The sequence below is a fragment of the Scardinius erythrophthalmus genome, assembly GCF_964197995.2.
Source record: "Scardinius erythrophthalmus genome assembly, chromosome: 11".
Lineage (NCBI taxonomy): Eukaryota > Metazoa > Chordata > Actinopteri > Cypriniformes > Leuciscidae > Scardinius > Scardinius erythrophthalmus.
In genome coordinates this window covers 33,907,997-33,921,183 of record NC_138231.1, presented here as the reverse complement: position 1 = coordinate 33,921,183, position 13,187 = coordinate 33,907,997, and the positions used below count along the sequence as shown (strand labels likewise).

The 13,187-nt window shown below is 39.0% G+C and overlaps 1 protein-coding gene across 2 annotated transcripts in view; it reads right to left on the bottom strand.

The window, feature by feature from the left end:
- Positions 1–407: 407 nt before the first annotated feature.
- Positions 408–13,187, bottom strand: part of ppp1r13bb (protein phosphatase 1, regulatory subunit 13Bb) — a 56,450-nt gene continuing 43,670 nt past the window's right edge. The window contains exons 8-19 of one of the 2 annotated variants that reach the window (XM_081378833.1): positions 12,969–13,165; positions 12,227–12,391; positions 11,853–12,042; positions 10,401–10,550; positions 8,537–8,661; positions 7,958–8,444; positions 6,238–6,974; positions 4,084–4,221; positions 3,848–3,981; positions 3,594–3,760; positions 1,796–1,995; positions 408–1,625 (exon numbers count right to left, since the gene is read on the bottom strand). In XM_081378833.1, the coding sequence (XP_081234959.1) occupies positions 1,584–1,625; positions 1,796–1,995; positions 3,594–3,760; positions 3,848–3,981; positions 4,084–4,221; positions 6,238–6,974; positions 7,958–8,444; positions 8,537–8,661; positions 10,401–10,550; positions 11,853–12,042; positions 12,227–12,391; positions 12,969–13,165 (2,732 nt within the window). In that variant the 3' untranslated portion in view covers positions 408–1,583. The remainder of the gene's footprint in view (positions 1,626–1,795; positions 1,996–3,593; positions 3,761–3,847; positions 3,982–4,083; positions 4,222–6,237; positions 6,975–7,957; positions 8,445–8,536; positions 8,662–10,400; positions 10,551–11,852; positions 12,043–12,226; positions 12,392–12,968; positions 13,166–13,187) is intronic. The other variant, XM_081378834.1, reaches the window with a different exon arrangement.

Sequence of the window (13,187 nt, the reverse complement as noted above, 5' to 3'; positions counted from 1 at the left end):
AAACAACAAAAATTTCTACCCTTGGGTTGTCATGCAAGTAAATTAATCTTTGCTCTAAATGTATATCTGATATTGTTAAAAATACTTTCTCTAGGATTTTCTGTATTTGACTCGTGAACCTTTATGAAAGGTACAGGAACCCACTGCATGTTAATACTCCCATACTATGAGATATGGAGTGTGCTGAGTGCTGGGCTTCATTTGATGTGCCCCAAAGATAGAAGTTCTTTAGCTAAAAGCAAAGCACTCTCTCATCTTAAGGCAATATTCATTCCATCAGGTGTCACATTGCTTCTAGCAACCAGGCATGACTAAAAATAGGCCTTTTTAGGCCACTAAAAAAAGCATTAAACTAGATGTTAAAAAACAGAGACTGGGCATAATAACACAAGGTGACATGATTTCTTGCTACGACTCATTTCTTTTTATTTGTGCACATGTATAGAACACAAGGTGCGAGTCACTGTATTTCACAGAAGCCCACACGGGCAGTTTAGTCTAACAGCATTGAGTCAAGCATGTCTCCTCTCCCATCCTCACAGTATTTACAAGGTTAAACTCCACAATAAAGCTCTTCACTGCCTCAACGGCAGAATATAAAAATCACATGACTAAAAACAGGAGTGGAGTGGAATGGAATGGGCTGGTATAATATAAAGCAACATTTAAAAAAAAATCAATGTGTGAAATCAATGTAAATGCGCAGAACATTTTCAGCTGAATTCAAGCAAGCTGTCGCACTCCAGCAAATCCTGACAAGAACGTATAGTGTCAGTACCTGTAGGCTAAATACTGATTGATAATGATGGTTCATCTCAATCTCTCTGCACACTTCACACACGCTTCAAAATGCTGTGGAAAACTCTTCTCTGAACTTCACACTTCTGTAGGATGCTCACTGCAGTGAAAAAAGAAAAATCTCACTTACAGCATACATAAATCCCATACACCCTCACTCATATGCACCTTTATGAATCATACACATGCCTATCAGTATATGGGGTTTTTCAGTCATATCAGAATAATCGTTCTATGCAAACTAAGTATATTTTGTTCTCTGCTCTCTTCTGGTCTATACACTTGTTTTGTAGATGAGCTATAAAATTCACGCGCAAGTCCTTTGTTTTAAACATATATAACATATCAGCTCTCATTCATCCAGTTCAATTAAAAGTACTCAAAAATCTCACTTTGACAAAGAGCACTTCCTGCCCTGATCCTTTCAGCAAAGCATCATGGGAAAGCAACTACACATAAAGGAAAGCTCTTGTCAGAGAGATTAGTGCTTGATCCCCAAGGTGTGATGTACAGCTATTTTACATGGATACAAGAAACCGTGAGAGGAGTGGAGGGGGAGATACGGAGGCCTGGAAGCAGAGCTGACGGGGGCAGACCGAGAAACCTGAGGCTGCTTGTTTGGCCTGGTGTTGGCTGGAGAGTGTGTTTGTGGGTAGTGGGGTTGATTGTGTCTCCCGGTTCAGGGCTTAGCAGCTTCACCCCTTCTGTTGTCCAAGTGGCACAGAGGTGAAAGATGGAGGCTCAACACCTCGAGACATCAGTCCAGTTAGTCACCCAGAAGAGGGTTACGCCAGAGACCTCTGACGTGGCTTTATTCTGGGGTACAGCTATAGAAACAAAGAAACACATAACCAGTCATTTCATAATATACTGTACACTACTGTTAAAAATGGGGGTTTGGAAAGAAATTAATACATTTATTCAGCAATTACTTTAAAATGTGGTGTGCCACACTCAATACACACTAAAGTAAAGCACAATTATAGTGTGCACCTACCCCCAATAGGTTACGTGGCACATAGCCCTCTTTGTCGTTGAGTTTACTCCACCACCAGTCTGTCTCCGTATCGTCCTTCCTGCTTAGGACAGTAATGGCATCACCCTCCTGAAAGGAAAGCTCATCTGCGCTCTGAGCCTCATAGTCCCACAGAGCATACACAACTCCTTTATTCATCACGCCCAACTTCTCCTGCACGCCTGTAAACACACAGAGAGAGAAAGCTCTTAATACGGTATGCAAGTGTCACATGCAGTACAATATTATAGCATTAACTTGAGCACCACACAAAAAAAAATAGGTTACACCTAACTATATTGGTGAGGATTGAGTAATAATATTGATTTAAACGTTTGTCAGTAAGATGTTTTTGAAAAAAAGTCTCGAAATATTACTGCAATTGTATGTTTTGTGGCAGCTCCACACAATAAGTGAGTTCACATGAACAATCTCACATCAATCATGCCAAACAACCCGACAACGGGCAACTTCAACACAGTGAATAATTTTGTACAGTGATTGGTTCACTTCATTCAAAGCGCTCTAAACTCTGTAAGCTGAGGACATCTGCTGGTTAAAGGCTTGTAAATGCAATGAGAATACAGCAAAAATATGTTCAACAAAACAAATCTAAATATTAAAGAGAAATGATTAATAAAAATGAGATAATTTCTTTAAGGCGAGACAGTACAGGTGAATAGGGTAACATTTTTTACTAGCAGATATCAACCATGAAACTTTCCCAGTTGATTACCTACATTAAGATGAGAAAAAAATGTATTACAAGTTTTCTGTAATTTAATGTTTAAATATGCAAATTAGGTAATATCTAATTAAATATGTGCTAATTTGCATATATTTTAAAAAACTAAATCTGAGTATTGGATAAAGCCAGGTTAAAAATTATTTTTTCATTGTGTTCACATATTAGATGGGAAAAGAATTACAGAGGGATTTATGGATATCTACTTTTGTTATCCTGTAAATCAGAATATACTGTCAATAGCCTTAAAAATTATTTTCGCCATGTTTTTTGGAATAAAATGTTATATAAATCAGGCTAGGACTAATATATTTACAAATCCCTTGGTAAATGTCTTCATAATATAACTAGGTACAAGACTGGAAAGTTTGGTGTATATAGGTGCTACTGAAGTGGAGATTTCGGACTTGGAGTATGAGAGAAAAGTCATTTTGAGAAAACGGGCTTTAAAGATTTTTCATCAGCCAATGAGATTACACATTCAGCCCTTTTACTTTCACGATTGGTTGCTGATAAAAAGGAAATGACCATATTTGGATCCGACAGCATTGTACAGTGAGCGGCGGGATGATTTACAACGACAACTTTTGTTGAATTTATGAGAAATCTACAGACGCAAACAGACACAGTGTAGTAAAATAAAGACCTTAATGTGTATTTCTGACTTTTTTTCACCACAAGTCTGAAAGAAGACAAGTTATTGAAGACAAATATCCGAAAATCTCAAAATTGACCAGTAAAAAAAAAAACGATGTTTTAATGTCTCGCCTTAAATTAAAAGTCACTTTTTTAAATATTTTGTCATCTAATGCAGTGACTTTCATATATTAAGTGAGACTTGAGTGTCCAAACATTTTGTTGATGAATTTGTACAATCTGAGATGCACAAATGGGTTGTTTGGTTAATTAAAAACAATATATTTTCTTAACTGCCTTTACTTTCCCATACAATTAATTAAGAGTTCTCAAATCGGATGGTGTGAGAGAAGGCCAAATACAGGAATTCTCTGGAGAGGAAAAGAAAGATGCTCTTACCATAGAGAAACTGTGAGCACTGTATGAAACCCTCCTCCATCTCCTCACATTTGTCTGCTGCCGTCTCCACATCACTGATGGTGGTGGCAAAGATGGCAGCACCAGACTCCACCAGCAGCTTACACAGGTGCACGCTGTTACAGGAGGCGGCACAATGCAAGGGCGTCCTACACACACACACACACGCGCACATCAGAGCTTTTATTGACTTATCAATCTCTTTCACACTGACAGACCCAACAATGTGTCCTCACCAGCCATCACTGTCTGCTGCATTCACATTAACACCAAAGTCCAGCAGGAACTTGACGATGTGGTGGTGTCCAGCGCACACAGAGTTGTGAAGGGGTGTGATACCCTCATCATTAGGGGTGCTGGGATTGACAACCTAAGAAATGTGAAGAATTAAATAGGAATTGGTTAATAAAAAAAAAATATATCAATCTGTGTCAGCAAGATCCGTTCACTACGCCACATGGCATACACATACCTCATAGATTATCCTTTGTACGAGGTCAAACTCGCCCTCCAGTGAGGCATCCAGCAGCAGGGCGAGTGGGTTGAACTTCACTCTAAGGCCGTGACCCGTCCGCTCTGAGTCTGGCTTTTTTAGGTTAGTGCGTTTGCCCTGTTGAGGACATGGACCGTTAGGCTTTGTTCTACAGCACTCAAACTCATTTGTTTTTCAAATCTGATCTTTAGAACTGACTGTCTGTACTGTTGCAAGCGATTTAATCTGATGGGTTTGTACAAATCAGCCAAGTCAATATCTGGCGCATCTATTTTAGCTGCTATAGTAGTGGTGAAAACATTAACAAGGTCATCACGATGAGATTTTCCAATATACAGCGATTGAGAGTAGCTGTCAGTGTGAGAAGAGCGGATGGAAACAGGAAATTTGCATCTGCTCGTGTCTGACATGACACCTAACCTCACAAGGAACATGAGAACATAAGATTTCATACATTCATATGGCTGTTAATTGAGTGTATTTGGACATAATGTTTCATATAGCGTTGTTGCACAGATTTTTCTATCATTCTAATATGCTGATTTGGTGCTTATTTCTATCAATGTTGAAAACCGTTGTGCTATTTAATATTTTGTTGTAAACTCTAATACTTTTTTTCAGGATTCTTTGATGAATATAAAGTTTAAAAGAACTGCATTTATTTAAAATATAAATCTTTTGTTATATTATAAACTTTTGATTCATTTAATGCATCCTTGCTGAATAAAGGAATTATTTTCTTTAAAAAAATGTTTACTGACCCCAAACTGTTGAACGGTGTATGCCAAAATGCCCAAAAGACAAAAACAAAAAAACTATTCAGTATGACTGAAAAATGCATTTTAAAATATGCAAATTTAATCATATACTTTATTCAGATTTTTTCATTTGAAGTGGAATAGTAAATGCTGGATTTCATGTAGTTCTACCTGCAGACTGGAGATATAAAACGTGACTATTTTTAAAAATGGCACATTTTATGTTGTAATAAATAATAATAATAATAATAATAATAATGTTCTAATTATTATAATTATAGCAAATGTATTGCAAATGTATTATTTAGATAGCATATTATAATACAATACAAAAAAATATATTATTGTATAATAGGTAATATTAAGTTTTTAGACTGTATTGTAATATACAGGGTGGGCCATTTATATGGATACACCGTAATAACATGGGAATGGTTGGTGATATTAAAGTCCTGTTTGTGGCACATTAGTATATGTGAGGGGGCAAACTCCTCAAGATGGGTGGTGACCATGGTGGCCATTTAGAAGTCGGCCATCTTGGATACAACTTTTGTTTTTTCAATAGGAAGAGGGCCATGTGACATCAAACTTATTGGTAATGTCACAAGAAAAACAATGGTGTGCTTGGTTTCAACGTAACTTTATTCGTTCATGAGTTATTTACAAGTTTCTGACCACTTATAAAATGTGTTCAATGTGCTGCCCATTGTGTTGGATTGTCAATGCAACCCTGTTCTCCCACTCTTCACACACTGATAGCAACACCGCAGGAGAAATGCCAGCACAGGCATCCAGTATCCGTAGTTTCAGGTGCTGCACATCTCATATCTTCACACCATAGACAATTGCCTTCAGATGACCCCAAAGATAAAAGTCTAAGGGGGTCAGATCGGGAGACCTTGGGGGCCATTCAGTGTGTGAAGAGTGGGAGAACAGGGTTGCATTGACAATCCAACACAATGGGCAGCACATTGAACACATTTTATAAGTGGTCAGAAACTTGTAAATAACTCATGAACGAATAAAGTTACGTTGAAACCAAGCACACCATTGTTTTTCTTGTGAGATTACCAATAAGTTTGATGTGTCACATGGCCCTCTTCCTATTGAAAAAACAAAAGTTGTATCCAAGATGGCCGACTTCTAAATGGCCACCACGGTCACCACCCATCTTGAGGAGTTTGCCACCTCACATATACTAATGTGCCACAAACAGGACTTTAATATCACCAACCATTCCCATGTTATTACGGTGTATCCATATAAATGGCCCACCCTGTACAATAATTATAATCTAAATAATATTTATATACAATAATTGATTATGACTATTGTTATTATTAGTAATATATAACATATGTATCAGTAAACCAACCGTGGGTTGGGATGATGGTGAGGCGTCTGCTTCTTCGGGGGTGCTGGCCTCAACTACAGGACTCGGCAAAACCGCTACAGGTTCCGCAGGATTGTTGTTATTGTCTTCTGATGGTTCTGGTGCCGGAGGGGTCAGCGGCTCAACCGCTTGCTCTAGGGGCTCATTATCATTGGCGTCACCTTGCAGGACAGCGTCCTCAACAACAGCACCCTCAGAGGGCGTGGTAGGCGTCTCTGAAGGTGGATTCCCATTGTCTGCATCAAACAGCATTTCACCTGTGGCAGTGGAGGGCTGGTAGAATGGATTCACTCCTCCACTTCCACTCACACCTCCCATTCCTCCCTCCATCCCTCCAGCTAGGGTGTTGAACCGCTGATAGAGAAGTTTCTGGATGTTGGGCCCATTGGGGCCCTCTGGCTCTGTAATCGAGCTGCGCTTCTTAAGCGGACGTGGAGCATTGGCCAGTTTCTTGCGCAAGACCTCCAGTTCAGCATCGCTCTGGTAGCGCATCGGGGAGTGCACCATGGGTGTGAGTTTAGTGGGGCTGAGAGGTCGTGGGATGTGGTCCACGCTGGGTTGGGGCGGCTCAGGAACACCTATGATTTGACCATCGAAGTCCAGCTCAAGATCCAACATGTCTCCTCCGGGACCCTGCAGGGCAGGAAAGGCCCCAGAGCCTCCGAAAAGTAAGGGGGAGGGGGGTGTAGAGCTGGGAGGCAGGACTGGCTTACCATATACTGCAGGCAAAAAGAACAAAATACTCTCAATTATACTGTACAGGAATAAAACACAAACACATAATAAAGAAATAAACCACATAATTCACAGAGGACACTTGAATCAGTCTGCACTTTTTTTTTCTTTTTTTTTTATGTGAAGTGCTAAAATTACATCTTTGACACCTGTGATGTTTTTAGCTTCTTTTTTTTCAGTGGGGAATTTTTGAGGACACTTGTGTAAAGTTAAAAAGACACCTGCATTCTGTTGCACCGCATCTATCTGTTTTTAAAAACACTAAGACGCATCCTGTGTGAACATGGACTGTGTAAAAATACAGATTTTTTATTTTTTCATATTAATTATACTGATTCATAGAATCCCAAGAGCAATCTTTTATTCTAAGCATATTGATTTATAGATGCACATTTTATTATAGCGGTATTCAGACACTTCTACTATACTTTTTCATGGGTTTTTATTATTATGAAGAGCTCATGAAATTTCATAATTTTAGATATTGATATAATAGGTTTACACACAAAATGCAACTTACAGTTGACTTCAGTTAATATCTGTAGAGCGGTTTTTGGTTGTAATATTTTATCAGTTGAACTGCACAGTTATTAATATTTTGTTAATACAGAATTATATATTTTTTATTAAGTTATAATCTATATATATATATATATATATATATATATATATATATATATATATATATATATATATATATATATATATATATATATATATATATATATATATATATATAAAGTTCAACAGTTTAATACTTATACTGGTAATTTGTTCTCACCATTAATGCAGTCTTATATAAATATATATATATATATATATATATATATATATATATATATATATATATATATATTTTTTTTTTTTTATATATATTTATATAAGACTGCATTAATGGTGAGAACAAATTACCAGTATAAGTATTAAACTGTTGAACTTGAATATCAAATCAGCTGCTGATGTTTACCTGCTTTGACTGCAGGCTTGATGTTCAGAGGGTAGTTCTTTGGGGCTGCTTGTTGTAGGTACATGTGGTAGATGGAGCTTGAGTTCATGGTGGCTGGGCCCTTTCTGGGTGACTGCGGTCTGGAGCCCTTATCTGGGATGAACGGCCTTACCGCAACAGCTAGAGGAGGGTCTGGTCTCTCCCCGGGGGGGAAAAAGGGTGGACTGGGCTGGAAGGTGGGACTGGGGGGAACAGAAATGCGCTGCTGGATCTGCTGAGATGACGAGCCAGAGGGTGTAGGGGGGACACGGGGCCAGGCCGGCAGCGGCGGGGGGTTGTTGGGTAGGCTGGGCACTGGCCGGAGTGGAACGTCCTTGCGGCGATCCAAGGAGCTGGTGGAACCCGAATTGGCAGATGAGATGGGGTGGTTGCTGGTATGGGCTCCATATGGGGGAGGCTGGGGCTTGTTGAGAGGAGGACCTGAGCCCATTTTACTGGAATCCTGAACCTAAAGGGGGAAAATAAACCAGGAAAACATTTTATGATGGTAAAATAATAAGAGGGCAATTGTGTATGCTGGTGTTAGTTAGTTAGACGTACCTTATCTGCAGGAGTGCCTGCAGGTGATGACGTTTTACTGGTCGTGTCTGTTCCAGACTCCTTCCAGTCAGGTGGCTTGACTGATGTGTTGCTCTTGTTGAGGGTGGGCCAACCGGCATCATTAGCTAGAAAGGGGAAAAAAAGGGAGCATTAGAACAAGATCAGAAATGACAAAACCCCTCACAAGCACATTTATGATAACAGCAGTATGACGAACTGCACTGCTAATATATTAGACATGACTTCTAAAGTTGTCTAGGCATGTTCTTGAGTTAGGAGATATGAAGTGTAACAATCTTGCATGTGGAAATTAAGTTTACTTCCTTAAATCTACAAGAACAGTTCAGATGACCATAAATCGTAAGATAATGGTAATCTGCAAAGCCTGCATGAATATTGTTGACTGCAAGATATCTTGACGATTTTGGAACTTGAAAGAGCTTGATGTGTGGCGTGTACATTTTGTGTGAAGTCAACAAGTTAGCTGAATGTTAGAGAATGATGAAATGGAACCAGTAATTTAGTGAGTTTAAATGTACTGAGGAAGAAGTAGAAAGCCCAGTGAACCTAATCAGGGTAGAGCTTCTCATGCCAACACATACATTCACCCTCACACAATCCAATTACATTCTTGCACACACAATCATATGCACACATACTCCCAAAAGACAGGATCAGCAGCTTTTGACTCATATTGAATTGCAGTAAAGAGAAGAGTGAATTTAATTAACCAGGCAGCAGGATCTAGTGTATCATTAAGGTACAACTTCTCATGAAAAACCTATAATTTTGACTTTTCTCTTAAGCCACGTTCTGTTTGGAAAATTGTCTCTCTGCGATTTAAGTGGATATGAACTTTAACAGAACCTACTTCTACGTAGAAAAAAGTTAAATAATCTTTATAAGATAGTGGAGTCCAAAAGTCTGAGATCACTAGAAAAATGCTATTATTTTGTCATTTTTTATTTAATCATTTTTTGACATTACAAATTACACTACTGTTTAAAACTATGGGATCAGTAAGATTTGTTTGTTGTTGTTGAAAGAAATAGATTAATTTAGCAAGAGCATATTTGATCAAAAGTGGCTTTTGTAAAAAAAAGTTACACAAGATTTTTATTTAAAAAAATGCTGTTCTATTGAACTTTCTATTCATTAAAGAATCCTGAAGGACTTTCCATAAATATATAAAAATAAAATCTTTTTCAACAGATAATAAGAAATGTATCTTGAGCGGCAAATCAGCAAATTAGAGTGATTTCTGAAGGATCATGTTACACTGAAGACTGGAGTAATGATGCTGAAAATTCAGCTCTCCCCTCATATGAATAAATCCCATTTTAAAATATATTAAAATGGAAAAGTCATTTTACATTGTAATAATATTTCCCAAAATATAGTGTAACTGTTTTTACTGTATTTTTAATCAAATATATCAGCCTTGGTGAGCATTAAAAAAAATCCAACCAGCCCAAACTAGTGTATATTATCAGCAATAGAGTAAATCTTTTAAATTGAAAATGAACATGATTTTCAGAATGACTTCGTATTTGATTAGTCTCTTTTGCTTTAATGACAGCAGCACTTGAGCTGTGTCAAACTTGATGATCAGGGACCATCCAAGGACCATCTTAAGCCTCAATGGAAGCAAAAAAATCATACCGTATGTACAAATGAGTCACATGATCAATGACACTAATTTACTTATACAATCTGTATTTGATTCTGCATTGAGACTCATGAGCCATATAGGGTAATGTAACAAGTCACAGAGACTTAGTCAACTGCTTTGATCCTGCTCACTACACTGAATAAGGTTCATAGGCCGTTCCCCCTGCCTTCCATCAGACACCTTCCCACTCACGAGAAGCGCTGTTCGACCCTGCCGCAGAGCAGGTGACTGGGGGTGGAGCCCCCGGGCCTGGGCGGGGCTCTGGAGGGGGCGGAGCAATCGGGTCCACTATGATGTCTAAATCAGAGACCTTCCAGGGGCCGGGAGGCTTTCTCACTCCATCTAACCCCCCCGCACAAATCCCACAACATCAAAGTACAGGGACAGCAAAGAGAAAAAAAAGAGACACACATACACATATGCACAGCACAGAGCAGAAAGGACACAAGAGGTTAGAAGTGAAGAAAATGAGAAATCAACTTCATAATAAAACAGTAATTGAAGAAAGCGAACCCACAGCAGGAAGCAATGGGATACATGCCGTGATCTTTAAGAGAAGAACCAAACCACTTTATTAACATTTACGTATTTGCAGATTGCAAATTACACTGCATTCAAGGTATACATTAGCTCATGCAGTCTCTGGGAATCAGATCCATGAGCTTGGGATTGTTAACACCTTCACTCAACTGTGTGAGCTACAGGAATACTGTAGCACTTGACCAAACACCAATCTTATTAAGCCCATAGTATATTTTGGCATGTACGCTAGGGTGTGCGGCTGTGCGCATGACATAAATTTCATCATCAGCATAGTATGTGCATATTGATTTTTCTAACCACACATTAGATGGTCCACAAGGTGGCAACACTAGCCCAGGTCAGCGTTTTACAGTAGTGTGTGCGTTTAAGCGGTGAAATGGAGCATACTTTGAAAGGGTATGCATTTGGCAGGCGTTCAGCCAAATTTTAGGCTTTAGACACAAACGACTCTTTAAAACCGACTGGCTGGCTGTTACATAGTCTGTCACAAAACAAGTCATATTTACAAGGTATCAAGTGGATAAAATTTAGGAAGAACTAGTTGGTGGATTTGCCAAAGTTTGAAAAAGGGGCATCAAATCTTTCAAAAAGTGTTTTGCTTGAGGCACTTAGTAGGAAGTGAAGTATCCTTAATGAGGAGAACTGGTTTTCTGAACTGTGTCTGTTAAAATAATTGTGTCTGACAAATGTGCAAAAAAAATAAAAAAATTCTGGTGTTATCTGTTCAACATTCACAGAGATTGCTGCATCATTATTTGAATTAACTTCATTGCTTGCTGGTCAATTACCAAAACTTAAACGTGATGTGAGCACTTCTCTTAGCGGGAATAAGCTGACTAGACTTTATGCTGCTAATCAGAAGTCTGGATCTGCAAGACTAAATGTAGACCTAAATGCAGACTACCATCGAACAAAAGTGATCAAAGCAGTTTCATATTCAACCCAATGAGACTAAAGAGTTTATGTATTACAAAATTATAAAGCTGATTCACAATGTAGGATAAAGATAAACAGACATAAAGGGTACCATTTATTTGGCACCATTTAATTCCAAATAAATGTTTGCCGTTATCATGCATAAGTCAGTGTTTAAGGACTGACCTGATTTGGAGCGGGCATGGTTGGCTGGGGTGTTGACGCCCAGCGACTGAGGTTTGAGGGGTTCAGGAGGCACTACATAACCCTCCTGCCTGCCTGGCACTGGGACCTGGATGTAGGGTCCCACGGCAGCCACACGGCCGGTGTTTCCATGAGCAGGCTGTGGAGAGGGAGGACCATTTACTCTATTCAGCTGCAGGAAGAGGAAAGGGGAAAAAGGAAAAATGGGGCAAAAAAGGTAATGAGCCAAGTTGAAATTCACAAACATTCCTCTAGTGCCAGATAAACTCTCTAGATGTCTGAATGGTTTCTGAACAAGCCAGCTAAACAAATGAAACTAAGAAGCATGAGTGAGTGATGCACTCTCGTGGCCTTACAGGAAGATTTTCTTTTTGACGTGCCTCTGCTTTTCTCTTGTACAGTCGATCTCTGAGCTCATTGATACGCTTGTCCATCAGAGTCACCTCCATGTTTCTCTTATTCAACAGCTCTTTCTGCTGCTGAAGTTTACTGTTCTGTTCCTGATTCAGCTTATTGCGGATCTAATGGGGGGAATTGGGGGGTTTGGATAAAAAAAAAAAAAGATCAATATCATCACTGGCAGAAATGAAAATAGCACACATGCTAGTAACATAGACATACACAGACTAATCATCAAGCTAAGGCTATGGCCCATGTTTCTATAACAGAAAATGTCAAATTCAACAATTCTGAATTGATAATTCAAAACATTGTACTATTTTTTGTTTTTAATTTGATACATTTTGTGTATGTAATTTGAATGATTATTGCTAGAAATTAACACTCACATAATTTTAAACTGCATTTAGACATTATTTCCAAACTCTTTTAACAGGGTTGCAAACCTCATACACAATCAATAGAAAATTGACAAACAACCAATGAACCTGATCAACTTAAGCGCTTTCACTGGCCATGCAGGAAATGCAGATTTCTCTGGATTTAAACATAGATGGAAACATTTGGGATAATGCAAGCACACAAGTCAACAAAATATATAACACTGTTCCAGTGGTTTTTGGATATTTTAATGCAAAAATCTTATATTCCAAAATGGAAAATCTCTTAATTACAATAATGGCTAAACTGTGCCCATACCTGCAGCTCCTGGTAGAGTTTGCGGAGCTCCAGGGCAGCGTTGCCGGTGACCTGACCGCCGAGGGTCTGCAGGCCGTTCAGTTTGCCTCTCCTCAGGTCCTCCAGCTGCTGGCTGAGCTGATCCACCCTCGAGACGGCCGACTGCAGCTCCGCCTGCTTCTCCTGGAACAGCCCACTGATGTGCTCGATCTCTGCGGCTAACAGAACACAGCAGAGTTA